Below are 26,693 nucleotides of genomic sequence, written 5' to 3'. Positions count from 1 at the left end.
GTTATCTCAAGATACTGATATTTTTCTCAGTATAAATAATTTCGTATAAACATTAAAAAATCACCATTTTTCATTACGGTAAAGTGACTTATGCCACTTTCAAAATAAACGGCTCAAATATGCTTCTTTTTCTCGCAATGTCCCGACGAACCTAATTAACATTTTCCTTTGCTTTCTTTTTTAACATTAGGAGGCAATATTTCTCGTTAGGAAACAGTAGTTTAAATTAAGATTATCGTATCCTATATATGAAAAATATAATGTTTAATAAAATATAAGAAGTGTAAAAATTCTCTACATTCGACAAGCAATATCTTTTGACACCCAAGGACTCACAGTTTCAGACAAACGGTATATTTTCAGGATACTTTCCTCTACATAATTCTGTAAAAGTTACAAACCAGAACGAACCAGATTGCAAATTATTACGTTTTAAAGATATCAACGTTGCGTTACTTTGAGGATAAAGATATCGAAGATAATCTCACTGTGTTCCAGTCGGTATTACGGAACGCTTCTTCGTCTGTAAATCGAAAGATATTTAAAATTTTTAATTATTCCATATAACATGAAAAATATAAGTAAACGAAACAAACTTTGTAACATTACAATACTAACGTACCTGGAATTACTAGCGGGTCCTCGTAACCAGCGTGGATGCAATAAAGTACGCGTCCCAGAAAAAGTTCTCTGTGCGCATTGTATGTAGTTGGTAAATTTCAACAGTTCGAATTTTTGATAAAACGTAGAGTACGTTAATTAATCTTACCATTTTCTTATTGTTTCAATAAATCTGCAGCTTCAGGATTGAATGCATACGGAGACCTTTTTCTGGGACGCGTACTTTATTGCACCCACACTGGTTACGAGGACCCACTAGTAATTCCAGGCACGTTACTATTGTAACATTACAAACAGTTTGCAACATTATATTTAAACAATTTTCTTTTTCACAAAAAATGTCAATGAAGATTAATTAAAAATTATTGTTCAACGAATGCAAAAAAAGTTTAATTATCTATAGCTGAAAATAACTATTTTTTAAAGAGGAGACGCGATTATTCGAGCTTTGCGATTTGTCTTTATAGTCACGAATTGTCAACGATTATAAGAACGAGCCGCGAGGCTCGAATAATCGTGTCGCCTCTTCCCAAATTGTCCATTTTTCTGCAGAATCCGAGCGTCAGTATGGGAGACATTACTGTATCACGCTTTAAGATGACTTTTATATCAACAAAGTTTAGATTTAAAATATTGTTGAGAGAGTAATTGTTGTGCGACTCCCAACAGTCAATTTCATGTGCATAAAATGCATTTTGTCATATAAAATAGAAAATAGAAAATATAATTAGAAAGGTGATTTTATATTTTAGAGTTGAAACAGCTTCGAGTGCAAAGGGTTGATAAAAATGATGCATAATTGTATTTTTTAGATACTTTTGGTGAAAATTTTAATGGAAATTAATTAAAAACTATTGTTTAACAAATGCAAAAAAAGTTTAATTATCTATAGCTGAAAATAACTATTTTTTAAATATTTTTGGTGAAAATTTCATTGCAATATCTTCGATGGTTCAAAAGTTATAACAGAATGTCACTGAATTTCTCGATCCAGCCCATTCTGTGGCGCCGTGTCCGCCGCCAATGCGAACACGCGCTGTTTTCTCCGGGGGACTGGTGGAAGTCCGAAGCTCCCGAAGCTCTCCGGGAGCAGAGGAACGTGTCCCGGCGCGCGCGGCGTATCGACACCGATCGGATTCGCGAACGTCAGTCTCTTTGTGCTCTCGAAGAGGCGTGCGGGTAACGCGCGCCAGATAGATCGGAGGCAATTAACGCGCGGGGACATCGCGATAAGGCGACAGCCTCGCGGCGTTTTAAATTAAGCCGCTCGCGGGAGCGCGTCGATATATCCGTCGCGCCGACGACGATGATCGTTCGAGCGCCGGTTACATCCCCTTGTCGCACGATTATGTGCATTGTTATCGCGAATATGATGGTTATGTCTCGTTCGACAGGAATGGCACGTTCCCGGAGATTTTTGATTGACCCTCCGGAAAAGAATGATCCGAAATATTGGGTCGTTTCTGTGGGAAATGTCCGATCACCTGAAGCATCGAGTTCGATATGTTCGACATTTCGAGATATAATAGAGCGAACTTGGAAGATGTTGAATGTATGTCAATGTTTAGATTTTGAATTTATCGATGTGGTTTTAGGTTATTAGGCTTCTTGGTAGATTATTGTTATATTATATTATATATTGTATACCGATAGTTTAAATGTAAAATATTGTATAAGTGAGTAATTGGTAGATCACATTATACAGGGCGTCCCGAAAATGTCTCGCAATCCGAAAGCGGCGAGTTCCTCGGATCATTTGAAGCAACTTCTTCCTTTACAAAAATGTTCTCCGAGGCACCGTTAAAGAGTTATTAACGAAAAACAGCGACCAATAAGAATCGAGTACGGCTGACGCGAGGCGGCCCCAGCCAACCAGCGCGCGAAGCCCAGTTCCGCTCATTGGCTCGGTCGCCTCGCGCCAGTCGAGCTCGCCTCTCATTGGCCACTGTTTTGGGACACCCTGTATGCAGTGTCCCAATTTCTATCATTAGTATCTGCAAAATTTAGAACGTTTGGAAAATGATCATTATTAACGGACATTTTTTCAGTATTCGTTTCGATAAATAAAGTACTTGGATTTTAGAGAATTTCTCGTAGCCGTCGGTTCGATAATCGAAAACCAACCTGTAGAGTCGTGAATATTTTGCTGGTTCGATCAGAGATCGAAAGTGTTTTCTCCGCGAACAACTGCGAATGCTTAATGAATTTCGTGGGAACTGGCACTGGGTCACGATTGTTTAACCCCTTGAGTCTGGTATGTGCACAGTCACGAACAGACGTATCGGCAGACGTAACTTTCAGTTATGTCACTTTAATAGCACAATATTATTCTACTCTGTATTTAACATTCTGCGTGCGGACGTTGTACACGTAACAATTACAATTTTCATAGAAACGAATATATTTGGATGAAGAACATTTAATTAATTTTTAAACGTCTCTCCACGCCTATGTTTTCCATAATAGAAAATGATCAGTTTTACAACGGTGCTTCATAATTAATTCGAAGTTTTATAATTATGCTTAGACTGTGGATATTTATATTATAAAATAAACAATTTTAATTCCAGTATAAAATAGAAAAGAATGAAATAAAAATTATATTAAGTATTATATTATAATAATATACTAATATATAGTTAATATATAATTAGATATTAGTATATATACATATAATTATATACTAATATAATATACTATAAGTATTATATTATATATACTGTTCCTATATTAAGTGTTTTAATAAATCGAAATTAATAAGCGAAATGAATATTGCTATATTCATTTTTGCCATAAGCGCACAAAATTCATTGCTATATTCATTATTGCCATAAGCGCACAAAATTCATTGCTATATTCATTATTGCCATAAGCGCACAAAATTCATTGCAATAATCCTGCTACATTCATTATTGCCATAAGGGCACAAAATTCAGAGTTCGCCTAACGGCGCACCGTCGACGAAGAATCGTTCCAGCGTGACGCACGTTTTCAGCACCGAATTATAACGCTTTAAGGGATGCAACGAATCGACAACGTGAAATGAAATTCCGCTGATAGAAACTCGTCTCGTTGCATACGCATTGCAAATATTTTTCAGAGACGCCGTTGTACAATTTTCGCGCCGTTGCGCCGCGGTTCGTTCGGATCGCGTCTCATCTGCATACCCATCGATTGAATATGCAAACGCTTTCGTGTATCACGGAATATCACTTACGCAGTCAATCCACCCCCCCCCCCACCCCTCCTCTACCCCCTTCGGCAGGTTTTCGTATACGCGAGAAACGCCGATGAAGTTTTTAATTTTAATAACGAGGCCTCTCTGTCGCGTGCCCGGATTGTAATCGCGTCCTCGCCTAATTCTTGAGAGAAAGGATTGAAAATAGCATGTTGCAGGGAATCGTAAAACGTACGCGACAATGGGGCCGCACCTGCGAGATTTTCTTTCAGCGTAGCTACACAGCGCCGGATTCACAGAGATTTCGTATCTCATTCGTGTGCTCGAAACGGGGAACGAATTATTATTATTATTATTATATACGGAATATTTGAAAATCTGCGAATAGATCCTGTTATTATCATTCGCGCAGAAAGACGTATTTTTACGTTGAATAAATTACAGCGATTAAATATACCGACCGAGGGAACATTTTCGATGCGTACGTTTGTTTTTGTGGAAACGTGTAGCAACGACAAATTTCAGATGAAATTTATTTTCACGTTGTACAAGGGTGCACCGTACAACTGGTGCACCACTTATATAATAACTTTCAAAATATGCGTCGCACGAAAATATTGTTTATGCAAAAGTTGCACAGTTTAAAGGGGCGCATTATGTAGTGTATTTATTTTTTTTATAGGTGCAGGTGTTTCGAAGATTCGAAGGTCAACCTTGTTTTTTAAAATAGATTACTATATTTTTTATATCAGAATATGAAAGAATATCGAATTCTGAGTAAAAAAGTATTGACCTTTAATAGCCCTAAACCCAATAGTTAACGAGTAATTTCGACTAATTTGAGATGAAATTTATTTTCATGATGTACAGGGTGGACCATGCAACTTATGCACCTCTTATATGTATAATAATTTCCAAAATATGCGTCGCACGAAAAAATTGTTTATATAAAAGACGCATGGTTTCAAGGGGCACATTACATGGTGCATTTGTTTTTTTCTATAGGTGGAAGTGTTTCGGAGATTCGAAGGTCAACCTTGTTTTTTAAAATAGATTACTATATTTTTTATATCAGAATATGAAAGAATATCGAATTCTGAGTAAAAAAGTATTGACCTTTATTAGCCCTGAACCTAATAGGTAACGAGCAATTTCACTTTATTTCTCGAACGTTTTCTTCACTTGACCTGCGGAAATCTGTGATAAGGCAGAATCTGCAACTCGATATTACGTGGAGAAAATTTTCAAGAAATAAAGTGAAATTACTCGTTAAATATTGTGTTTAGGGGTATTAAAGGTCGATACTTTTTTACTCAGAACTCGATAATCTTTCATATTTCGATGCAAAGAGAATATAGTAATCTATTTTAAAAAACAAAGTTGACCTTCGAATCTTCGAAACGCCTGCACCTGTAAAAAAAATAAATACACTACATAATGCGCCCTTTCAAACTGTGCAACTTTTGTATAAACGATTTTTTCGTGCGACGCGTATTTTGAAAGTTGTTGTTATAAGAGGTGCACAAGTTGCATGGTCCACCCTGTACAACATGAAAATAAATTTCATCTCAAATTTGTCGAAATTACTCGTTAACTATTGGGTTTAGGACTAATAAAGGTCGATACTTTTTTACTCAGAATTCGATATTCTTTCATATTTCGATGCAAAGAATATAGTAATCTATTTGAAAAAACAAGGTTGACCTTCGAATCTCCGAAACCCCTGCACCTATAAAAAAAATAAATACACTACATAATGCGCCCTTTTAAACTGTGCAACTTTTGTATAAACAATTTTTTCGTGCGACGCGTATTTTGGAAGTTACAAGAGGTGCGAGCAGAAGTTATACAAGTTGCGCGACCCACCCTGTATATATGCCAGCAAAATATTACGAAATATAGTATAATAACTAAAATACCATAAAATAGTATGAACAGAACGAAGAACAAAGGTTAATCAATCGATTGTAATCCCTGGTCCGCGGATTCGTGCATCGAAACAGTTAAATGTAAAAAGCTTTTAAATTATTTTAAAAGCATTCAAATTATTTAAAAATGCCAGGCTGTTACGTACAACTCATCGAAATAATTAAAAAAAAGGGAACAGTCGTCTCAACAAGTCCTCGTCTCCCGCAATTAACGCGAAACAACTTTAATTCCGCAGAAAATTCCGCAGTCCTATAATCGCGATAACATTTAAATTCTCGGAGAGCGCGAGACGGATAAATTACTCTCCAAAGCAGGAAAAAAAGAAAAAAAAAGAAACAAGACATTCCAATTTCTACAATTAGCATTCAAAATCTCGTTGGATTCAACGGACACGGTTTCGCGACGTCAAAGCAAAGGGGTAGAAATTAACGCAAGGGAACCAAATTCGTCGCGCGGCAGCCGCGCGACGTGCTCGTACGGAGCCAGAAAATGGCGCTCCAATCATGTTTAGTGCGATGGATTCGGTGGGATCCGGTCGTAAGAGTGAATTTCCTAGCTCGGTTTCGTCCCGGACTAGATCCCGGTCCATAATTAAAACTCTCCACGGTCGTTGCAATTTTAAACAATTAACCAAGTGCGCGCGCGGCTGTGCTCGCTTTAATCAACCGGCGAACTGAGTACTCCCCCCCTCCGTCCCTCCGTACTTTTCAGTTTCCCGTTGAATCGCATTATACCCTATTTTCGCGAGATCCTCGAAGACAATTCGACGAGGCTTAACGAGGTTTCTACGAGGAAAGACGAGAACCGTAACGCGAAACGTCGCTGACGCAGCCAGATTTTCGTGCTCCCGTTGCCACCGGCCGGCGCGGCGCGGCGCGGCGCGGAGCGGAGCGCGTGTAAGAGCCGAACCCGGGGACATTCGTTTCCCTTTTTTCCCCAGAAAGGATACAGGACCGTCCCCTGTATCAGTCCCTTGGGCAGCTCCCCGCCATTTAACCCGACAGTTAGAGCCGTTCTCTATTCGCCCAGATTTGCATCGCCGAGATCGCGAGTCTTTTACGTGGCAAAACGCGCCACCTCGTGGCACGATGCTACTAATTAACCCTTTGCGGATAGGGGAGGATCGAAGATTCTTGAAACCTGTACGGCCACTTTGCGGCGGAAGAAATTATGCTAGGTACATATGTATGCGCGCATAGTTCTCACTAGAACGTATTTTCCTTGTATATGATTGAAACAATATAATATGTTACAAACATAACTCGTGTTCAAAAATGTTTCGAAACGAAACAGCCTGGTTGGAGGAAGTCATTTTATTACGGCCACAAATAATCTTCGAACGGGCGTGTTTTTTAAAATTTCGTGGCGACCTTTGTTTTTTGATAACATTTTAGTCTTACGCGCGCGCGCGCGAGGTAATTTAAGATCATTTACGATCCCTTATTGAAGTTTTACCTTCGTTTTTTACCTAGAAATTGTTCCTCTTATTACAAAAGTATGTTCCATCGACTTAAAAAAGAGTTTCGCCTAATCGAACAATAAGTTTTGCGGTATGTTTTAAAATCGAGAAGCCTGGATTTCATTGTCGGTCACAATAGCTGTCTACCCACGCCTATTTTTCACGTGTTACGAGCGCCGTAGCGATTACAATAGGATGGACAGCTATTATGACCATCGGTGTGCCACGGTGTTCCTTTTTGAACGCGTTGATCGCGTGATCTACATGTTAGAGAGAGAGAAGAGAAGAGAGAGAGTGAACGTATTATTGCACTCATTCTTTCTGCAGTACTTGATATTGAAATGTAGGATTCCTGAGGTCATTCGAAGCAACTTTCTCCTTTACAAAAATGTTCTCCGAGGCATTGTTCACGAGTTATTAACAAAAAGACACTAACCAATGAGATATCGCGTACGGCCGACGCCCCGCCTTCGCGACCACCGCCGCTGCGTCAAGGGACATGTGCAACGCGGTATTGGTCGCAAATTGGTCGCGCCGGCCGCACTCGCGCTCCGATTGGTCACTGTTTTTCAATAATAACTCGTAAACGAAGCCTCGCAGAACATTTTCGCTAAGGAAAAAGTTACTTCAAAGGACCTCAGGAATCCCTCATTTCCCGGAAGCACCATAATTTTGGAATACTCTGTATAACTCCAAACTAGATCAGAAATTCGATAATCCACGAACTAGAAATTCAACGAGCCGCTACTGACAAAATCAAGTGCGAGTAAATCGCGATTCCAATTTGCTTTTCAAATCATTAACAAATTATAAACGTATGTCAAGGTTATGACAAACGCGCGAGAGCGTTTCCTCCGCGACGGAAAGCGTCGTGTGCGCGACGTACGATCGTAAGCTGCTTCGCCGCGAAGTTCCATCGGCTATGGAAAATTCTGTGTTTCGTTTTCTCTTCGGTTTTCTAGGTTCCGCGTTGGAGCTCACGTCGATGCCACGTGACACGTAAGTCGGTTCGCGCGAGCGCATTGGAAACAAAGGATTTTCACGCGTACATTGTGACGCGTGCGAAAGAACGCGACCCATTTCTAAACACTGGATATAACATAACCTTGACATGCGTTTATAATTTGTTAACGATTTGAAAAGCAAATTGGAATCGCGATTTACTCGCGTTTGATTTTGTCGGTCGCGGCTCGTTGAATTGTTTTCTAGTGGATTATCGAATTTCTGATCTAGTTTGGAGGACGTTTCACGGAAATTTTGCGGCGAGAATATCGAGGTTATAGAGGGTGTCGCAAAATTATGGTGCTTCCGGGAAACGAGGGATTTCTGAGGTCGTTTGAAGTAACTTTTTCCTTAGCGAAAATGTTCTGCGAGGCTTCATTTACGAGTTATTATTGAAAAACAGTGACCAATCGGAGCGCGAGTGCGGCCGGCGCGGCCAATTTGCGACCAATACCGCGTTGCGCATGTCCCTTGACGCAGCGGCGGTGGTCGCGAAGGCGGGGCGTCGGCCGTACGCGATATCTCATTGGTTAGTGTCTTTTTGTTAATAACTCGTGAACAATGCCTCGGAGAACATTTTTGTAAAGGAGAAAGTTGCTTCGAATGACCTCAGGAATCCTACATTTCAATATCAAGTACTGCAGAAAGAATGAGTGCAATAATACGTTCACTCTAATATGTAGATCACGCGATCAACGCGTTCAAAAAGGAACACCGTGGCACACCGATGGTCATAATAGCTGTCCATCCTATTATAATCGCTACAACGCTCGTAACATGCGAAAAATAGGCGTGGGCGGACAGCTATTGTGACCGACAATGAAATCCAGGCACCTCGATTTTAAAACATATCGCAAAACTTATTATTCGATTAGGCGAAACTCTTTTTTAAGTCGATGGAACATTCTTTTGTAATAAGAGGAACAATTTCTAGGTAAAAAACGAAGGTAAAACTTCAATAAAGGATCGTAAATGAACTTAAATTACCTCGTAAGACTAAAATGTTATCAAAAAACAAAGGTCGCCACGAAATTTTAAAAAACACGCCCGTTCGAAGATTATTTGTGGCCGTAATAAAATGACTTCCTCCAACCAGGCTGTTTCGTTTCGAAACATTTTTGAACACGAGTTATGGTTTAGAAATTAATTATACAGTGGGAGAGACCGATGAACCGTTGCAACGCTTTGACTTTCGAACACGATTGCACGTAAGCTGTTGTATTTACAGCGACAATTTTTGTACGAACCTCTTACCTACTTATCCGAGATTATTCATTTACAGTGGCTTCGTCGCGCATTAAGGGATATCCAAGTGATTAATAAAATGTAGGAAGCGGGTAAAAAGTTACAACCGACCGCGACCCGACCGCGGGTCGGTTGTAACACAGCACGGCATTCTTTACGTGCACATTTACTACAGCCGCAACATTGGAACCATTATTCATTAAATTTGCTTGTGCTGTAAGGTTCCTAGCCATCTTCGTAAGCTTTTATATCCGTGGTTTCCTTATTAGTTTTTCTAATTTCTATACCAGGCACTCTGAAAATTTAATTATGATATTAAATTGTAGCAATTTAAAATTTATCAGTTAGCCTAATAAATGTAGGTCGTTGAGTATAATACGAAATGTCCGATTTTGCGACTGAAAGTTCGCTCTATCATGTCTGCAATTCCTGCGACGCTATTGCTTATGCAACTCAAAAACACATGCTACAATACAGGGTGTCCCAAAAATGTCTCACAATCCGAAAGTGGCGGGTTCCTCGGATCATCGAAGCAACTTTTTCCTTTACAAAAATGTTCTTCGAGGCACCGTTAACGAGTTATTAACGAAAAACAGTGACCAATGAGAGGCAGGCTCGACTAGCGCGAGGCGATCGAGCTAATGAGCGGAACTGGGCTTCGCGCGCTGGTTGGCCGGGTCGCCTCGCGTCAGCCGTACTCGATTCTTATTGGTCACTGTTTTTCGTTAATAACTCGTTAACGGTGCCTCGGAGAAAATTTTTGTAAAGGAAGAAGTAGCTTCGGATGATCCGAGGAACCCGCCATTTCCGGATTACGAGACATTTTTGGGATACTCTGTATAATATGATCTACCAATTATATATATATACTTACTTATACAATATTTTACATATAAATTATCACTATACAATATAATATAATATAATATAACAATAATCTATCAAGAAGCCTAATAACCAAAAACCAAAAATTTCCCCGACTCATTCTTCGCAGCTTAAAATCATCGCTCGCATCGCGTACAACTTCACGCGTCCGTATTTAATAATAAGACACCTGGGCGGTCGCTGAAATTGCTCGTTAATTAGAATAATTTGTTACCGCGACGCAGCGACGTTTCCGCGACGGATGCGGCACCGCGGAGCGATTAAACGAGCGAAAACACGAGAGTCCTTCGAACTGTGCGCCGCCGACAACCGACAAGCCGCGCGGTCCTCCCTTCGTTTTGTTCACGTTGATCCAAGCGAAACGAAAATCCCGAGGGAGATTTAGCGACGCGCGGCTGCCAGAGCTTTTAGAAAAAGATGGAAACACGTCGCCCGCGCCGCGACTGCGAAGCAACGGAAACACGTTGCTTCTCGCCGGTTGAAAGAGGTTGCTTCTTCACCCACCCCCGGAGAGAAAATGCAGGGCGGCTGAGACGAGTCGTGGAGGGCGCGAAGCTTGCTCTATGGAAGAAAGGGATGAAGAGAGGGATGAAGAGGGCCCGTCCCGTCACTAAATTCCTTCGGAGTAGGTTGTTGCGCCGCTGACGCGTATGTAAGCTAGCGCCACTCGCTCTCTCTTTCTCTCTCTCTCTCTCTCTCTTACTCGCTCTCACTCTCGAACACTCTCGCTCGATCGCGCTCTCACTCGCTTTCTCTCTCGATCGCTCTCTCTCCCATTCTCTCTCGCTCCCTCTCTCTCGCTCTCTCTCGCTCTCTTTCCCTCAATTGCTCTCGCTTTCTTTCGCTCTCTCTTGCTCTCTCTCTCTCGAACGCTCTCTCTCTCTAACGATTGCTCTCTCCCTCTCTCTCTCGAACGCTTTCTCTCCCACGATTGCTCTCCCCCCTCCCCCTCTCTCTCGATTGCGTTCTGTCTTTCTCTCTCGATTGTGCTCTCTCTCTCTATCTCTCTTGATTGCGCGCTCTCTCTTGATCGCTCTCTCTCTCTCTCTCTCTCGCTCTCTCGCCGCTTAGGCCGTGATTCGTTGTATTTTCGAGCCGCGGGAAATGCTCCGCTTCAGATAGCACTTTTATTGCCAACCTTTAAGCTAGGTCGAATTCCGTCTCGATCCGTCTCCGTGGATTATGAGATCGACGTTGCGTGATAGCGCAACGATTAATGCGTCTTTTCGACCCGCCGAGAACCGCTGAAATTTAGGGGTTGCTCGGGACAAATACAGTGTCTCCCTAATTGACGCTCTGATTCTGCAGAAAAATGGGCAATTTGGGGAGAGCAGAATACGATTTTTATTCGAGCCTTCTAGCTCGTTTTTTTTATAATTATTGACAAACGGTAACGAGATCATTATGTAGTCATTTGTAATTGTCAATTATTAATTTTCTCCCCAAGGGTCCGGATGATCGCATCTCCTCGTCCTACATTGTCCATTTCTGTGCGCAACCTGAGCGTCAATTAGGGAGACATTTATACTGAAACATCTGACCGAGCACCGAAGTCGGATAACTCGAGCTAGACACGGTTATGCGGTCACATCGGCGTCCCCACGTACACGCTTGATGAACCCGGAAAATTCGCACGTTTCTCGCTCTCCCCGATCCCGTTCGCTGATTGGTGTACAATCGAAATTCTCGAAGTACACTAGAACTTCCGAGTACACTAGAACTTCGTCACAGTCACCGTTCTCAATGCTAATATCGTTAAGCTAGTTGCGAGTTGTCATATTCTATTGCTCTATTTATGTGAATATACGTGCTGTATGGATACGCGGTAGCGGACATGCAGGGTGTACAAAAAAATTCAAGGTTCAGTGTTCAATATTCAATATTCAATATTCAACATTCAATATTGAATATTCTATATTCAATATTCAATATTCAATATTTAATGTTCAATGTTCAATATTCAATATTATTCAATATAATGTATGGTATTTATTTTAACAAATAAAAAGCTAAGTGTAAACATTTAATATAAAAATATTAGAACCGAGAATGTTGCTTGTAATGAACTATATCTCCGAATACGTAACAGTACATGTAATTTAATATAATAATATTACAACTGATATTAAGTACGATATCATTATGATAACACTGATATTAGTATTATTAATATAATAATATTAGAACTGAGAATGTTGCTTGAAATTAACTGTATCTCCAAATACGTAACAGTACATGTAATTTAATATAATAATATTAGAACTGATATTAAGTATGACATTAGTATGATAATACTGATATTAGTAATATTAATATAATAATATTAGAACCGATATTAAGTATGATATCAGTATGATAATACTGATATTAGTAATATTAATATAATAATATTAGAACTGATATTAAGTATGATATCAGTATGATAATACTAATATAATAATATTAGAACTGATAACGTTGCTTGTAATGAACTATATCTCCGAATACGTTACAGTACATGTAATTTACCATTGCACGAAGACGTTTAGATTTTATTTTTCTATCGTGGAAGCCATCATGCGCAGATCATGCTTTTCTGACGAAATCGTATCTGTTTAATAACAGTAATCTAGTACGTGTTTGATGTAGCTGTGCCAATTGGCAATGCTACTAATTTGTTAAAGCAGCTTGTAGCGTATAATTGCAATAGTTTCAACAGGATTATGCGTTTGTACTTGTTCCTGGACTCGCGTCTAAAGCTTCGCGGGGTTAATTACGAGCTAAATAGCCTCGTCGAGGAATCACTTCTATTGCCGTGACGTCGCACAGTAGGATATTTCGTCGATTCGGAGAAAAAGTCATTATTATTTCTGTTATTTAGATAGAATATTATGATTTCTATTGTTTAGACAGAATATTATTATTTCTATTATTTAGATAGAATATTATTATTTCCATTATTTAGACAGAGTATTATTATTTCTATTATTAAGATAGAGTATTATTATTTCTATTATTTAAATAGAATATTATTATTTCTATTATTTAGATCGAATATTATTATTTCTATTATTTAGATAGAATATTATTAATTCTATTATTTAGACAGAATGTTATTATTTCGATTATTTAGACAGAATATTATTATTTCTATTATTTAGACAGAATATTATTATTTCTATTATTTAGATAGAATATTATTATTTCCATTATTTAGACAGAGTATTATTATTTCTATTATTAAGATAGAGTATTATTATTTCTATTATTTAAATAGAATATTATTATTTCTATTATTTAGATCGAATATTATTATTTCTATTATTTAGATAGAATATTATTAATTCTATTATTTAGACAGAATGTTATTATTTCGATTATTTAGACAGAATATTATTATTTCTATTATTTAGATCGAATATTATTATTTCTATTATTTAGATAGAATATTATTAATTCTATTATTTAGACAGAATGTTATTATTTCTATTATTTAGACAGAATATTATTATTTCTATTATTTAGACAGAATGTTAGATAGATCGTCCATTATTTAGACAAAATTATTTCTATTATTTATTTCACTTGAGACACTGTTTGATCAAGACTTATTTCAAAAAGTGCACGATTCAAGAACAAAGAGTCATTCTAATGCATTTCTTTAGCGATTTAATAATTTTTAATACCACAATGGTCCGCGAAACGAAACGCGAGTACGATACAAAGTATACAGGGTGTCCCATAATTATGTTAACAACCGGAAAATGATGATTCCCGAGATAATTCGAAGTAACTTTTTTCCTTAGCAAAAATGCAATCCGCGGCATTCTTTACGACCTATTAACGAAGAACACTGACCAATGAAAGTCACTGACCTTGACATAACCTTCCTCAGGGAGAAACTTATCTTTTATTACCGTCGAATTCTACAAAACTGTCCTTCGTTCTGTCAGCTACGAAATACATTATCCGCGCGTAGCTTCTTAATAAAAAATAATTCTTATTAAAAAATAACGTTTCAACGAGAAAGCAGATAACGATCGAAGGGGGGCGTCTCTCATTATTAACCGGCGAATAGGCCGCGTGTTTTCTTTCGATCGTCCGTGTTTTCTTCATCCCCGTTTTAAGAGTTTCCCGCCGCTCCGAGGAGGAAAGAACCGCTCCGAAAGATAAAACTTTTATTTCACCGCGGGGGAAAACCACGGCGATGTTTACACCGCTTTAAAAAAAAATAAAAAGAAAAGAAGAAAACAGCGTTCATTAATTCGAGCTTTTACTCGAATCGCCGTAATTCGTAATTCGCGTCGCGAATTTCTATTAAGCTCGCCCGCCGGGGAAACGGTTATCGTTCGCGCGTTAAAATCGAAACGGAATATAACCGGTGTAAAACTTCTTTTCAATCTATGATCATTTCCATTCTAATAAGCAAAATTATAGCCGCCGCGCATGAACGCGACGCTCCGCGTGAAATCGGCCGTAAGCGGGTTGGTCAGCCGCAACGCTAACGAGTTCTCCCTCGACGCGTTTGTCTCCCCCTTTCCAGCTCGGCCGATTAATCGGTTAATTCTTGGTAATTTCGCGCATTCCCAATTAGCACCCGGCGAATACCGCGGGCGACGCTCACTCTCGGACAACTTCCCCCGAGGCCTTCCGGCCTCGGAGTTCACTGGCACAGCCATTGTTTTCGCATTTACGACTTTAATCGTGTTTTTCGAACGTTGCACCCAGTGGCTCGCCCTTAGCACCCATTCGCACGAAACTGCTGTAACGATAAGGAAATTATTGTTACAGCGCGACATTGCAGTGCGTTGAATAATTTTCGAATATGTAGCATCAAGGAGAAAGATTAAAAATATACAGCAATGTCTCTCTAATTGACGCTCGGATTGTCCACGAAAATAGACAATTAGGGAAGAGAAGATACGATTGTCCGAGCCTTGCGGCTCGTTACGAATTGTCAAGAACTATAAGAACGAGCTGCAAGGCTCGAGTAATCGTGTCCCCTTTTCCGAAATTGTCCATTTTTGTGGGCGATTCGAGCGTCAGTTAGGGAGACAATCTGAGTGTCAGTTAGGGAGACATTACTGTGCATTATTGTGTACGAGCTGAGAGACAATTCAAGAGGATTTATTGTACTACTTTCAACGTGACCTATTTCGGAAGCTACGAAATCAATTCTGACGCGTAAAGAGATACAGTAGTGTCTCTCTAATTGACGCTTAGATTGTGTAGAAAATTGGACGAATTAGAAACAGGAGATATTGTCTGTCAGGGAGACAATCTGAGCGTCAATCAGAGAGACATTACTGCACACAGAGTAAGCGATAAATAAGTTTCGAAACTGGCCGAGGAAAACGCCATTGAAACAAGATATATGAATATTTCTCGACTTTTTTATTCGAAATATTCTTCTCCAGTTTCAATGCACTCGTTGCAGCGATTCAACGGCGATTCGAATGCGTGTTCCAGCTGATTTTGTGGAATCGCCTCGAGCGCTCGCGTTGCAGCTGTTTCGATGGTCGAGATGTCATTGAAAAAACATCCTTTCGACTTCGATTTCAATTTTGGGAATAGGGAGAAGTCGCGCGGGTCCAAATCAGGCGAGCACGGTGGACGATTCGACGCGCGGACTCGATTTCGAGCCAGAAATCGACGAACAATGAGCGAGGCGCGACTCGGTGCATCGTTGTGCAACGGACACCGGGTCTCTGGATCGCGATAATCGGATCGAACGCGACTGATTCTGGCCGTCGAACGCTTCGAAACTTCGAGATAATATGCGCCGGTAATTATTTAGCCGGTTGGAACGAATTCCCTGCGGATAATTCCTTCGCTATCGAAGAATGTAACGAGCATCGTCTCGATCGTTCGATGGAACTTTCCGTGTTTTTCTGGCTCGCGGCGAATCTTTCGACTTCCATTCCGCACTTCGACGCTTGGTTTCTGGGTCCTACCGAAAGCACCGTGTTTCGTCACCCGTGACAATTGATTTCAGGAAGTTTGGAACATTTCCGGCGGCTGCAACGACTTCTTTGGAACGATCGACGCGCAACGATTTTTGGTCGTCCGTCGAAGCGCGTGGAACGAATCTTGCACGGACCTTCGTTTCGCCCAAATTCTCGCGAAGAACGGTTCGGATTGTTTCTCCGCCGATGTTCGAAGCCTCTTCCATCATTTTCAGCGAAGCATTGCGATCGTTTGCGATAAAGTCGCGCGCTTTTTCGATCATTTCGGGTTTCCGAAGTTGGCCTTCCTTCGCGATCGTCGTCTTCTACCCTCCCTCCGCCTTCCGAAAAACGTTTGTGCCACGGAGAAACATTTGCTCTACTCGAACAATCAGTGCCGTACACTTGCTGCGTCAACCGGAACGTTTCCGATGCATTTTTACCAAGTTTTTCGTGAAATTTTATCACCGCTCTTTGTTCGTATGTCAACATCGACGAGAAAGTTGCTCAGGGAGAACTGTTATAACTTTGCTATTTATCAACCGTTTTAACCAAAATTGACGGAAAGAGAAATGTCACAGCTTTCGAATGCCGGTCTAAAAACGTGGATGGCTTTATTAGTTATCACAGAAACGAAGCTCTTAAGACATCAGAAGAGCTTTATTATATTACATACAATTTGTTAAAATGATTGAAAAGGAGAATACATTGTCGTCTGACTGAGGTTCCTCAGAATTAACTCGAACAATTTTTATTTTGCAGAAAAATTTTGCTATCTGGCGATAACAATCCGGAGGCATAATCTTGATAATTCGGCCCGAAATGTACAAAAGCTCAAAAGAACAAAAGATTTGGCACACACGAATGGAGGAGGAAATTTAATACCTGCAAAAAAACTGTCGATATAATAATCCCTAAATTAATATAAGGAAATCTATAGCAGGTAGACCACAAAGTTAAAAAAAAAACTTAAAGAAAATGAAACACTGAATTTAAATTTATTACTTTGTTCACTTCCTAAATCGATTAACTTTTCCAGTAACATGAAAATGGTAACATTATTAGGTATGATTAAGGTATGATTACCTTTTGGCTATTTTTAATTATTTTTATTTATTAATTTTTATTTATTATTCTATTTTTAATTATTTATTTTATTATTTAATCTTTTTTTATATTTTAATTATTTATTAATTTTATATACCGTCAGCTGAACCTTACATTCGTATTTCATGCATTCTACAATTATTCTATAAATTCTACAATTATTTATTTCGATTTAAATCATAAAGGAAATTTGAAAAAAGAAAAAACAATATACAATACATCATTCCATCGCATTTCTCCACTTTTTATTTCACAGAGTTAATCAATTTTGTGCAGCGAACGGCACACATATGTTGTGTTTCTGTTCCATTTATAATATCCAAGGTTCGCGGGAGCGTCACGCGACATAAGCGGTTTGTGTCTTATCTGGTTATCTCTTTGAAATGCTCTTGAATATCAGGAAGATTTCGAACGACGCGCGGGAGCGTGCGCGATTGCAGCGTCGTCTCGCGGCAGATCGGACAGTTCTCCGTCGCCGCGGTGGACGCGAACCTCGCCGCGAGCGGTTTGTCCAATGTAAATCGAATTATCGCGTCGTTTGATCCGGTGCGTCGTAGTCAAAGTATAGGTACGTTACATATACAGAGTGACCCAAAAATGTCTCGCAATCCGAAAGTAGCGGGTTCTTCGGGTCATTCGAAGCAACTTTTTCCTTTACAAAAATGTTCTCCGAGGCACCGTTAACGAGTTATTAACGAAAAACGGTGACCAATGAGAGGCGAGTTCGGCCGGCGCGAGGCGACCGAGCCAATGAGCGGAACTGGGCTTCGCGCGCTGGTTGGCTGGGCTGCCTCGCGTCAGCCGTACTCGATTCTTATTGGTCGCTGTTTTTCGTTAATAACTCGTCAACGGTGCCTCGGAGAAAATTTTTGTAAAGGAAGGAGTTGCTTCAAATAATTCGAGGAACCTCCATTTCGGGTTACAGTATAATAATAATAATAATAGTAATAATAATAATAATAATAATAATAATAATAATAATAATAATAATAACCAGTATAATTCGCGCGCGCCGCGTATCCGGCTCGCGGAGTCCGCAACGTTAAGATTTCAGAAGGCAGCAGCGAGCACTTTGTTTCGCGAATGTTCGCGCCACCGTGTAAACGTAGTTTCGTATTCGCTGGAAATTTCCAAATGGTTCCTGCCCCAATTTTAGGCCGAACCTTCTCCGCAGTTAGGACACACACACACACACACACACACACAAGCGCGCGCGCGCGCGCACGCACGCACGCACGCACACACGCACACAGACCGTTTAATTACCGAAACGCCGGTACTAAACGACGAAAGTAAGTAACGACATTTCATTTTCCTGATATCATCCGCCTATGGTAGCCGCCGTTAAATGGAAAAGAAACACCGTTGGTTCGGCAAACATCGGAAAACAGTGGCGGGTTTGTTTACCTTGGCGGATTTAAAATTATCCGAGTGCGCGGCGAGGGGGCGCGTTAATTTCATTTTGAGTCCACAGACGCGCGCATAGGTTTGCTTGCACATTCAGTGTTACGGTATCGGAATTGGAATTTTTATGGAAACGTAAGGTTAGATTAAATATTTTGTAACTGTGCGCGCTTTGATTTTCCATCCCGTTTGCTTCGAGGACAAAAAATGTATAATCATGCGATTGCTATTATTTTTCTATAAATATGCGAAGTTAAAGAAATATTGGGTTTGTTGTATCTGATTGAAACTGGGATAGCGGAGCCGGTTACTGTGGCGTAACCAATTGCTGTGCCTTTGGTATGTTTTTGGATCTATTAGCTTCATATTTATCGAATATATGCAATATGCAATATAATAATATACAATATACAATATGCAATATAATGATATATACAATATACAATATAATAATATATGATATACAATATGCAATATAATGATATACAATATGCAATATAACAATATACAATATACACTATACAATATAATAATATACAAAATGCAATATAATGATATACAATAAGCAATATAATAATATACAATATACAATATATAATATAATAATATACAATATACAATATAATAAGATACAATATGAAATATAATAATATACAATATAGAATATAATGATATACAATATAGAATATAATGATATACAATATGCAATATAATAATATGCAATATATATATATATATATATACAATATACAGTACAATATAATGTAGAAATATATGATGTAATATATAATAATAATACGTTAAACATACTCCTTTACTTTCTCAATTTATAAATACAAAATTCGATACATCTCATTCAATAAATATGCATTTAATTACACCCGAAGTCGAGCCAAAGGCACAGAGCGATTGGTCACCCCACAGTAACCGATTCCACCACCGCATCGGCCACCAAATCACAGTTGTCGTTTCCGCGCCGGGTGTTTCGCAATTCGAAACCGGCGAACAGTCCTCGCAAGACGGAATTACAGCTTTAACGACAGCGTGTAACTGTTATCATCTGTATGCAGCTTCGACGTAGTCGCATGCAAATTGTTCAGGCACGCTTTGGATGTGGTCGAAGTTTTCTCGTTTCGCGTTCGATCAAAATGCGAGACAGCGTGATCGAGCGGCGCGCGTCTTATCGTTGCTCCACCCGATGCCCGTAAATTTCTTTTTTTCCTCGCGGCCGTCCCTATTCTTCTTTAACCACGTGGCTGCGCCCTTTTTCCTCGTGTCTGTCCCCGCAACTTTCTCCGTTTCCAGTGTTTCCGGTTCTTAAATCATTGATTTACTGTGCCAAGCGTTCGCTTTGCCCAGCCCGACCGCCGTAAATCTGTCGCTCGGACAGTTATTCGACGCTTCACCGATACAATTTCTCCGATAATTATTAAAGTTCCAACGTGTCGGACCGATTACTGCGTTCCTGGCGGTGGACACTTTTTTATTCCTTCGCGGCTCGTATTATCCGTTGACGATTTCCGACGAATAAACAAAAGGGGGTAATTGATCGAACGAGTTTTTGGCTCTATAATAATTCATATTCAGATAATGAAGATGAATTATTTTGTCATCAGAACCGTTCGCCCAACGAGTTTCAGTAATATTTTTAGCGCAGTGTGATTGGGATCGTGATTTGTTTTTAGACGATGGCGGTACAAGTAATGTCTCACTTACTGACGCTCAGATTGTGCTGAATAATGGATAATTTGGGAAGAGGAGAAACGATTATTCGAGCCTCACGGCTCGTTTTTATAATTATGGACAATTGTTCTATTTTTGTGGACAATCGGCGCGTCAGTTAGGGAGACAATCCGAGCGTCAATTAGGGAGACATTATTTATTCGAGCCTTGCGGCTGGTTTTTATAATTGTGGACAATTTATAACTATAAAAATAAACCGCAAGGCTCGAATAGTCGTATCTCTGCTTCTCAAATTGTCCATTTTTGTGGAGAATCGGCGCGTCAGTTAGAGAGACAATCCGAGCGTCAATTAGGGAGACATTATTGTACAGTCGAGCCTCGCAGCTCGTTCTTTTAATAGTCGTTGACAATCAGTAACTATAAAAATAAACCGCAAGGCTCGAATAGTCGTATCTCCCCTTCCCAAATTGTCCATTTTTGTGGACAGTCGGCGCGTCAGTTAGGGAAACAATCCGAGGGAGACATAACTGTACCTTGCGATTTCTTTTCCGATCGAAGAAATTTTTATGACACTTTTCAAATAATGATACTTAATAATAATAATACTTGTAAGTATAATATAAATGCTTGATATTAATCGTGTCTTCTCTTCCCAAATTGTCTATTTTTCTGGTCAATCTGGGCGTCAATTAGAGAGACATTACTGTATTTCCGATCGGACGTCGTCCGATTAAATATTCTAACCGAGAAAACTGAGCGGAGTTATCAAACATTTCGCTTGGCTCCGCGCCGCCCTCTTCTCATCAGTATTCGAGGAAAGCGTTCTTTTAATCGCCACCGATGTGTGCAGCTCTCTCTCTCTCTCTCTCTCTCTCTCTCTCGTCTAGGCGCGGGATCGGCGTGCTCTCGAGCTAAAAACTTGTTACCCGACCCCTGTAATTGTCTGTCGAACTGTTAACTGTCTCCGCCTGCCGCGGAATTGGTCCCCGAAGTGCTCGGCTCCTCAGACGGTTTAATTAAGTAAGAAGTTAATCGAGTTACATTCTTCGTGAGCGTGAGCGTACACTCGACGTAACACAAACCGACTGAAGTTAGAATCGACTGGATTTATAGCAGCAGAGTCCGGCGAGAAGTAGTGTGAGTAACGAGTGTAACGATTGTAATTATTTATTATTTTATTATTACTGGTAATTTTGTTGACTAACAAATTGTTAATCAGATTACTCGTTGGCAAACTCCGATTTACAGAGAGATTGAAAATATAATTTAATTTGGTAGATATTATCTATTATAATGATTTTGCTTTTAGAAAATTAATTTTCTAATACTGAAAGTAACAAATGAGTTTTTCAATTGTCTTGTTCAAAATTATGTACATGATCCATTCGGAGAAATGGCAAATTAAATAAAATATATTTCATATCGTATTATGTATATGTTTTTTATTAATATTATAGTTTTATATTTTATATAAAACTATATTTTAGTTTTTTTATATTAATTTTATGCACGGGGTAATTATTCGAAAATTAATATAATAGTGTAATAATTCAGAGTCACCACTCGAGTGCAAAAGATTCATCAGCTGATTTGAAGTAACTTTTTCCTTAACGAAAATTCGATCCGCGGCTTCGTTTACGAGTTATTAACGAAAAACGGTGACCAATGAGAGGCGAGATCGGCTGGCGCGTGGCGGCCGAGCCAATCAGCGGAACTGGGCTTTGCGCGCCCGTTGGCTCCACCTTCTCGCGGCAGCCGAGCTCGCATCTCATTGGTCTCAGTGTTTTTCATTAATAACTCGTAAACAAAGCTGCGGAGAAAATTTTCGTAAAGGAAAAAGTTACTTCAAATAACCTCAGGAACCCACCATTTCCGAATGCTGATTTTTGGGACACCTTGTATAAAAAATCAGGAAACACGAAAGCAGGAATTTCGTCGGTCCTTGTTTCATGGACGATAATTTCGACATTTCCACTGCGCGTCCACTTAATTTTGTCCCCAACGATAGTGTCGACAGATACCAATAATAATTCAGCTTCGACCGCAACAAACCCTTCGACAGACGAACCCTCCACCTGCTCGCGCCAGTCCACGCTGTTGACGAATATGAGGCGAAGCAATTAGCGTGGTCCGCGCTAATGAAGTTTCCCTTCGAGGAAGGGAAGCGCGTGCACAGAAAGTAGCGAAGGGTGCACCGCGTCCCAGAAGTACCTCGCCTGAGGTATAGGTGGCGATTATTGTTTAAAAAAAATTACTATAGTCTAGAAGACTTTCTAGTATAGAAAGTAGCAACCTTACGAAGCTTAAGTTTCAAGTGAATTTGTGAACATGGACAGAGTTGATCATCGTTACGCGATGCAATATTTTCATTCGAAATGATTCGGTCCAACCGATATCAAAATTGAGCTAGATTCTACTCTAGGGGAGTCTGCTGCTTCGTTTGCAACGATAAAATATCGGGTGGCAGAATTGAAACGAGGCCGTACGAGCTGCCAAGACGAGCACCGCTGTGGTCGACCGAACGAAGCGACCGCGCAGGAAATGCCGAAGAAAATCCACGGAACGGTATCGGACGATCGTCGACCGAAAGTGCGCGAGTTCGCAGACACGGTAGGTGTTTTAAAAAGCGTCGTACATCGCGTATCGACTGAAAATTTGGACGCGAGAAAGCAGTGCGCGAGATGGGCGCCGCGCTTGCTCGCAACAGAACGAAAACAGCGTCGCGAGGATGTTTCGATCGAGCGTTCGGCGACGTTTCGCAGGAACAAAGCCGAGTTTTCGCGTCGATTCGTAACCGTGGATGAAACCTGGGTTCGTCGCTTCGCACCCGAGTCGAAGGAACGGTCGAAACGATGGACCGTAAGGGGAGGATCGGCTCCGAAGAAGGCGAAGACGGTTCCATCCGCTGGCAAGGTCGCGGCGCCGGTTCTTTGGGACGCGTGTGGAATAATTTTCATCAATTATCTTGGAAAAGGAAAAACAACGAACGGCGAGTATCGTGCGAATTTACCGCAGCGTTCGAGCGACAAAATCGAGGAAAAACGGCCGCGTTCGGCGAAAAAGAAAGCGTTGTTTCGCCGAGACGATGCACCGGTTCGCGCATCCGTCATCGCGACGGCCAAAATCCAGGAGTTCGAGTTCGAATTGCACCCTCGGGCACCCGGTTCGCTGGATTTAGCCCCGTCGGATTATTTTCTCTTTTTAAACTCGAAAAAATAGCTCGGTGGTAAAAGATTGTCCAACAACGAAGAGCCGGAGTCCGCGGTTAATAGCTGTTTCGAGGAGCTCGATGGTTCTCGCTGTAAACATTGTATCGAAGCTATCAAACACCGCCGGGAAAACTGTACCCGGCTAAAAGCAGATTACATTGAAAAATAAAGAGATATTTCTTCTCAAATTTCTTCCGTTTTCTTTGTTAGATCGGCTACTTCTGCGACCACCCTCGTAAGATGCGACGCGCGCGCTCGCCAATTTGCCCAATTTGCTTTGCCAATTTCGCCGGTCCGCGCGAGCATCAAGACGAACGGTCCCGATCGAAATACCATCTCCATCGTAATAACTATATGTCAGATCCAAACAAAAAGAAATATTCGCAAAGCGACGCATCGACGTGGGCGAAAGCGCCGCGCCATTGTTACGCGTCTCGCGTTCCGCGTGACAGCGCTTCCATAAAATCGGTATTAAACACGATCTCCCGGAGTCCTATCGAACGAGTGCTCGAAATGTGCGTCCCGGCGTCGCCTTTATCCAATTAGATCGCGGCTGAATGGCCGTCTTAATTGAATGATCCGTACGACGGGAGATTGCGGAAGCTAATGTTCCGCGCGGGCGCCTCTTTTCACGGATCGCGCGGACTTATTCCGGCCCCGCGGAGACGATCATGTTGACGAAAGAAATCGAGGCCACTTTCGCAATTACCGTATCGGCGCCGCCGCCGCCGCCTTCCGACGCTGTTTGCAAACAGCCGTTCGCCGCGTTGAATCGCGCGACTCCGAATAGAGAATCCCCGGGGCGAAGGAGTCGGAGGAGGCGGAGGCGGCGACGGATGAAATAGGTTACGGTTCGCTTTGTCCGCGCTCGCCAACCGGTGAAATGTAATTTAAATCGGCGAGCGATCCGGAGGATCGTTTTTTTCTTTTTTTTCGGAGGAGAACGTTCGGATTGATCGGCGACCGCTGACAGGTTAACGAGAATTCGTCGCCGAGCCTTTTAGCCGGCGATGTAAAAACGGGGCGGGCCCCGTACGACGACGCGGAACAACTCGTTCCGCCACCCCTTTGTCTGCGAAATCGCCTAACTTTCTCTCTCGGCGGACTTCAAACGCGCAGGGGAAGGGGTGGGAATCGTCGCGGGGGGATATATCGTTCTGGGTCAGGACCATGCCAGAGTGTCGGATGCCACCTGCTTGGAATTTAATGAATCGATTCATTCGTTTCCGAGCACCTCCGCTCACCCCCCACCCTCTCTCTCACCGTCCACAGAGCGCGCGCCCACCCTTCGTCCGCCGCCTTATCCGGCACAAAGAGTTTCTTTCGGCCACCAGTTCGATTTCTTTTTTTCTTTTTTTTTCTGTTCCGGCTGCGAGCGCGAAGGGAAGGAAATATTTGCAGGCGAGAATTACGATAATACGAGGGGCCGTTCCTCTTCGCCCCGCCAGCAACCGAATTTATGATCCCGGCCGATACGTGAGCACGATCTCCGTGGAAGATTAAAGGCGGATATCTTGTTCCTGCGGGATCCTTTTCGCTTTCGGGCTGCAAAAAACGGTGCTTGCCGCAATTTCGCCGGCTGTCCGATTCTTTCGGGGTTTATCGCGGCCCCGCGGGCCGAATCGAGGATCTCGGTGACTTTTTCCACCGAAAACCTAATTTTCGCATGTTATCGTTGTCCAAGCGATTTTTATCGCTTGTTAACCTTTTAGGTACGGCTGAATTCTGCGCGAGGCTATTACCCTGATACTGTATATACAGGGTGTCCCGAAAATGTCTCGCAATCCGAAAGTGACGAGTTCCTCGGGCCATTCGAAGCAACTTTTTCCTTTACAAAAATGTTCTCCAAGGCACCGTTAACGAGTTGTTAACGAAAAACAGTGACCAATGAGAGGTGAGCTCGGCTGGCGCGAGGCGATCGAGCTAATGAGCGGAACTGGGCTTCGCGCGCTCATCCGCTCATGCACCAGGCGAGTTTGCCTCTCATTGGTCAGTGTTTTTCGTTAATAACTCATGAACAGTGCCTCGTAGAAAATTTTTGTAAAGGAAAAAGTTGCTTCGAATGACCTCAAGAATCTCCAATTTCCCGGAAATACCATAATTTTTGGACATTCTGTATAAAACATTTTGAGAACTATGTGTCTGTGAAAGTTGTTTTTGTCTTATATCATTCGATTATTTACTGGCTACCCGTGTATAAATGATGCTGGCGCATTTTTCACGCCGACCTGCAAGTAAACGAATTTTTAGAACACCGAGTGGCTGCTAATATGACAATTATACAATGTAACGAACCAGACTGCGGATTTTACGGATTCATGAGAGAAATTCGCAGATGGAACAGAAAAATGTGGAAAGATTATCGGTCTCTGAGAATGCCGTTTCATTGTTTTCAATCTATTTGGCATATTAAGACAGAAAACAAGCGACTGTTTAACGTTAATTTGTTGGAATCGAGATAGACAAATTTTCATTTTGCATAAAGAACCGCGGTCTGGTAATAAACAATGTGTTTGTTCAAAGCGATTGCTGAGTGAAATTATCAGACCAAGATGCGTATTTAAAAATACGGTATATAATTGAATTTATATTTTGTATCCTGCGACGAGTACTCTCTGTTATCCCCTAATTAGTATGCCGGTGTAATAAGCGACTCCGACGTTATATTTCTACTTTTCTTTTGTAGTTAAAAATTTAATTCCCCAGGCTTTTATTTCGTTATACAGGGTGTCCCAAAAATGTCTCGCAATCCGAAAGTGGCGGGTTCCTCGGGCCATTCGAAGCAACTTTTTCCTTTACAAAAATGTTCTCCGAGGCACCGTTAACGAGTTATTAACGAAAAACAGTGACCAATGAGAGGCGGGCTCGGCTAGCGCGAGGCGATCGAGCTAATGAGCGGAACTCGGCTTCGCGTGCTGGTTGGCCGGGTCGCCTCGCGTCAGCCGTACTCGATTCTTATTGGTCGCTGTTTTTCGTTAATAACTCGTTAACGGTGCCCCGGAGAACATTTTTGTAACGGAAAAAGTTGCTTCAAATGATCCGAGGAA

General features: G+C 41.1%; 2 protein-coding genes across 2 annotated transcripts in view; one reads left to right on the top strand and one right to left on the bottom strand.

Moving 5' to 3' along the window:
• The window catches only part of LOC117217789 (uncharacterized), a 194,191-nt gene that overhangs the window by 21,358 nt on the left and 146,140 nt on the right, over positions 1-26,693 (top strand). The window lies entirely within an intron of this gene.
• Positions 9,660-16,735, bottom strand: LOC143260900 (uncharacterized). Its single transcript, XM_076527474.1, has 3 exons — positions 16,399-16,735; positions 16,000-16,072; positions 9,660-9,729 (listed from the first exon to the last, which is right to left on the bottom strand). The coding sequence occupies exons 1-3, from the start codon at positions 16,733-16,735 to the stop codon at positions 9,660-9,662; spliced, it is 480 nt and encodes a 159-aa protein (XP_076383589.1).

This window comes from Megalopta genalis, unplaced genomic scaffold (genome assembly GCF_051020955.1).
Source record: "Megalopta genalis isolate 19385.01 unplaced genomic scaffold, iyMegGena1_principal scaffold0023, whole genome shotgun sequence".
Taxonomy (NCBI): Eukaryota; Metazoa; Arthropoda; class Insecta; order Hymenoptera; family Halictidae; genus Megalopta; species Megalopta genalis.
The sequence above is the reverse complement of the archived record's forward strand: the minus strand, read 5'-3'. Positions and strand labels throughout refer to the sequence as shown.

Excerpts from the sequence above, each read along its gene's own strand:
- LOC143260900 (XM_076527474.1), bottom strand. The coding sequence starts at position 16,735 with ATGTTGACATACGAACAAAGAGCGGTGATAAAATTTCACGAAAAACTT. Across the intron at positions 16,073-16,398 it reads AGAATTTGGGCGAAACGAAG|ATCTCGAAGTTTCGAAGCGT; the intron begins GTCCGTGCAAGA and ends CCGGCGCATATT. Across the intron at positions 9,730-15,999 it reads TATCGCGATCCAGAGACCCG|AGTGCCTGGTATAGAAATTA; the intron begins GTGTCCGTTGCA and ends TTAAATTTTCAG.